Raw genomic sequence first — 4089 nt, 5'->3', positions numbered from 1 at the left:
TTCTTCACTATTGTTACTTTTTGGGAGAGAGAACAGTGATGTTTAAGAGCAAAAATTTGGGACTTAGGTGCTTGGATATAAATGGCAGTTTCACCACTTAACCTGCTGAATGATCATAATCAGTTTTTTTGACTTCACTGAGGCTCATCTTACCTGTAAAATGTGTAGAAGACACTGCGTTCCTTAGATCAGTGGTTCTCAACTTTCCTAATGCTGTGATCCTTTAATATAGTTCTTCATGCTTTGGTGACCCCCAACCATAAAATATCTTTGTTGCTACTTCATGCCTAATTTGCTGCTGTTATAAATCACAATGTAGATGTTTTTGGAGGTAGAGATTTGTTGAGAGGGTCGTGGTTCACAGGTTGAGAAGCTTTGCCTTTCAGAGTGGCTGGAAGGGCGAAGAGTAGTGTGAGTTGAACAGTCAAGGCATCTAGTGAGCACTTGGTGCTTATTATCATGGTTATAGTCCAAGAACAGTTCTAGGTTGAACTAGTAACTGACTTGGTGATCAGAACTTTTGCTCATTAAATGCTGTGCTAAGTCTAAATTCTGCTTTTCCTTTTTTTTTTTTTTTTTAAGAGACTTAGTCTCATGTATTAAGGTGGGCCTTAAGCTTCTGATCCTTCTGCCTCCACCTCCTCAAATACTGTTGAGTATTTGTTGAGTCTAATATTCTTTTGGGGCTGGGGGAAAATCATTCACTTGGTAAAGAGCATGAGGACCTGAGTTCAGTCTCTGGAACCCACATAAAAAAGTTGGTACTTTTCTACAAAAGCTTATTTATTCTGCTTTGTGAACACCAACCTAATGAGAAACCCTGTTAAAAAAAACCGAGTTGGATGGTGAGGCTATCCTACACTTTTGCACACAAGCACATGTATACTTAAACACAGGTACACAGCCATTCACAGACACACAAAGAGTCCATATCTTAATTTTCCAGATTAAAAAATTAGTGAGGTGGGGGCTGGGGTTAGGGTGGCTCACTGAAGAGATGGCTCAATAGTTCACATCTGTTCTTGTAAAGGATCTGGTTCCATTCTAGCGCTCATGTTGTGGCTCACAGCTGTCTCTTCTGACATCCATGGGCACCAGGCACACAATGGACATATACATGAGTAAAACATAACAACAGATCTAAAAAAATTTTTTTTGAGGGGAAAGTTTGTCTTAAAGTTTAAGTATAATAAATTCTTGATGTATTTGTAATTGGTAGTTTGTAAGACTAGTAAGGAGCTAAAGTGTGTGAGTGCATATGTGTTAGTGCTTGTGTGGCCTGCGTGTTTATGTGTGATGAACACACTCTCTGGTGTACTTGGGGAGGACAGAGGATACTCTTGAATGTCAGTCCTTGCCTTCAACCTTGTTTTTCTGAGACAGGGTTTTCTTGTTTACTGCTTAGTGTACCATGTATGCTGTAAGCTTCTTCCTCCAACCTACTGATGGGCACCCTGGGATTACTCGCACCTCACTACTGCACCTGACTTTTATATGACTCTGGGGATCTGAGTTTAGGTTGCCAGGCTTGTGTGGAAAGTACTCTACCCTCTGAGCCTACCACGTTCCTAGCCCATATAATAACTATATTTTTAAACAAATCACTGTGGCTAACCACAGCTGATATTTTCATTGTAAAAATGTAGGTTGAAACTCTTCAGGCTGTGAGTAATAACTAAACTAACTGGTGCTGGCATGGCTGCTTAGAATTAGAGGTCAGTCTGATCATTGTCCAGTTCTTTATGTTCACATGTTCTGAGGGTGGCGGGTAAAGGCTGTGTATGCTGCCTGTTATATCCTGAGTTATCACAGCTCTAAGGCTGGGAAGTGAATCTTTTTTTTTTTTTTTTACAGTTCTTTGGGCTGCAATTGGTCTTGCATATAGTGTGTGTATGCTCACACTAAAGCAACTTTCACAAACTATACTTCATATACCACACAAGACCCTTTTTATAGCACCTTTCTTGCCAGAGGCAGGCGGATCTCTGAGTTTCAGGCCACTCACAGAGTGAGTTCCAGAACAGCAAGGGCTACACAGAGAAACCCTGTCTCAGGAAAAAAAAAAGAAAAAAAAAGTATATTGATCACTGTTCTACTTTGAACTCTGAAAAGTGATACTAAAAACAACAAGGTCCAGAAATTTAGCAAATTGATCCTTGTAATTGCTGCTCTGAGCAGGTTGTCCTTTTTTCTTTTTAGAGGTTTTTAGCCATAGCAATAATGCTAGTTCTGTTTTTTGAGCGGCTGAAACTGTTGCTATTTGAGAGGAAAAAAGTATGAATATAGGGGGCTGGAGAGATGGCTCAAATGGTTAAGAGCACTGACTTCTGTTCAGAAGATCCTGAGAGTTCAAATCCCAGCAACCACATGGTTGCTCACAACCATCTGTAATGAGTGAGATCTGATGCCCTCTTCTGGGGTGTCTGAAGACAGCTACAGTGTACTTACATATAATAAATATTTTTTAAAAAAAGTATGAATGTAAACATAAATCAATAAAATAATTGTCTTTAATTTCTTTTTAGGTCAACATCTAATTTGAAGTACTAAAAGTGGATACAAAACTATTTCCGAAATGCAGACAATTAAGTGTGTTGTTGTTGGTGATGGTGCTGTTGGTAAAACATGCCTCCTGATATCCTACACAACAAACAAATTTCCATCGGAATATGTACCCACTGTAAGTATGCGGGCTTTCTGATAGTAAAAGACCGTAATGTAGTGGCCATTGGGAAAAACTTTGCCTGCCTGCACTATTTTTGACTTTCTTTGTTCTTTAAAAAAATTAAATTTTATTACCTTTATTACTTTTCGGGGTGTGTGTTATATGTACATACCAGTGTCCTGCTTTGGTGCATTTGTGGAGGGCAGAGGATAACTTGAAGGGGTCTCTTTCCATTGTGTGGGCTCTTAGGTTGAACTTAGGTTGTCATGTTTGGCAGCAAATGCCTTCACCATCCCAGTCATCACACTAGCCCACTGTTTGATATTTTTAAAGGTTTTTGACTTCTCATGCATAATTACCTGAACTTTAAAATAAATAGCTGGTGTTGGAGAGTTGGCTCCACAGTTAAAAGCACTGCTGCTCTTTCAGAGGACTCAAGATTCAATTCCCAGCACCTACATGGTGGTTCATAGCTACCTATAATCCAGTGCCCTCTTCTGACCTCTGATGGCACTGGGTGTTCATGTGGTGCACAGATATACATGCAGGCAAAATACATATAAAAATAAGATAATAATAAAAGTAAGTGAAATAAAAGATGAAAAATGAGTCTTAAGTTAGAAGGGGTGATCAGGGTCTGTAAGTAGTGCTGGAAGGTTATGAAGCATGGGCTGTCAGTTTGCAGAAGTGCACCCTATATTTGGGATGAGTTGACTTTTTGTGTCTGTGCCATTGATTAATAAAGCCTAGAGGTCTCCTGGGGTGCAGATATACAGATCTTACAACTTCAGGGAAATTAGTAATGTCTGCTTACCTTGTGGAGCTATTCTCTTAACAGTGACGAGGCTTCATTTCACACTAAATTTTAGGGGTAGAAAGCAGACTTTTTTCTAAGAGCATTCAGAGGTGCCTGAGGTCTTGGGAGTCTCACTGTAAATTGCTTTATTAACTCCTTAGAAGGGCAGAGGAGAGATAGGAATAATTAAATAACTAGGGGAGACACTTGTTTGGAGTGATACTTGGGAAAGCATGTTGAGGGCTACAGTGTGTATTCGGAGTTGCTTGTATAATTATGTTAAATGTACTTGCTCTTTCAGTGCCTAGAGGGGAGTGATTTTAGGAACTATAAGGGTCTGAAGTATGCCTAACGTGGGGCTAGTATCTTTTGGAATTGATCAAAAAAGAGCTTGGAATCTGAGGTTAATTTTGAGAGACATAGCTAGAGCTCTCAGGTTAACAGAGTGTTAGCTTCTCTGACGGCACAGCTGGTAGAGTTAGGCTAAGGCTGCATGAAAGAAGATAAGGTTTCTTTGAGGACTTAAAGATGTAATTTAGTAATAAAACTACAGTTTTGAGTTGGCCTATTAATTAGAAGATGTTTTGAAGTTACAAGGGGGCTTTATGAGATGTGATATCTTTTTTTT

At 39.3% G+C, this 4089-nt stretch overlaps 1 protein-coding gene across 2 annotated transcripts in view; it reads left to right on the top strand.

Annotated features, from left to right (window-relative positions):
• Cdc42 (cell division cycle 42) overlaps positions 1–4089 on the top strand; it is a 39772-nt gene that overhangs the window by 17981 nt on the left and 17702 nt on the right. For both annotated transcript variants that reach the window (XM_031379121.1, XM_031379122.1), the window contains exon 2: positions 2526–2680. In XM_031379121.1, coding sequence (XP_031234981.1) covers positions 2576–2680 — 105 coding nt within the window. In that variant the 5' untranslated portion in view covers positions 2526–2575. The remainder of the gene's footprint in view (positions 1–2525; positions 2681–4089) is intronic.

The sequence above is a fragment of the Mastomys coucha genome, unplaced genomic scaffold (genome assembly GCF_008632895.1).
Source record: "Mastomys coucha isolate ucsf_1 unplaced genomic scaffold, UCSF_Mcou_1 pScaffold18, whole genome shotgun sequence".
Lineage (NCBI taxonomy): Eukaryota > Metazoa > Chordata > Mammalia > Rodentia > Muridae > Mastomys > Mastomys coucha.
The sequence above is the reverse complement of the archived record's forward strand: the minus strand, read 5'-3'. Positions and strand labels throughout refer to the sequence as shown.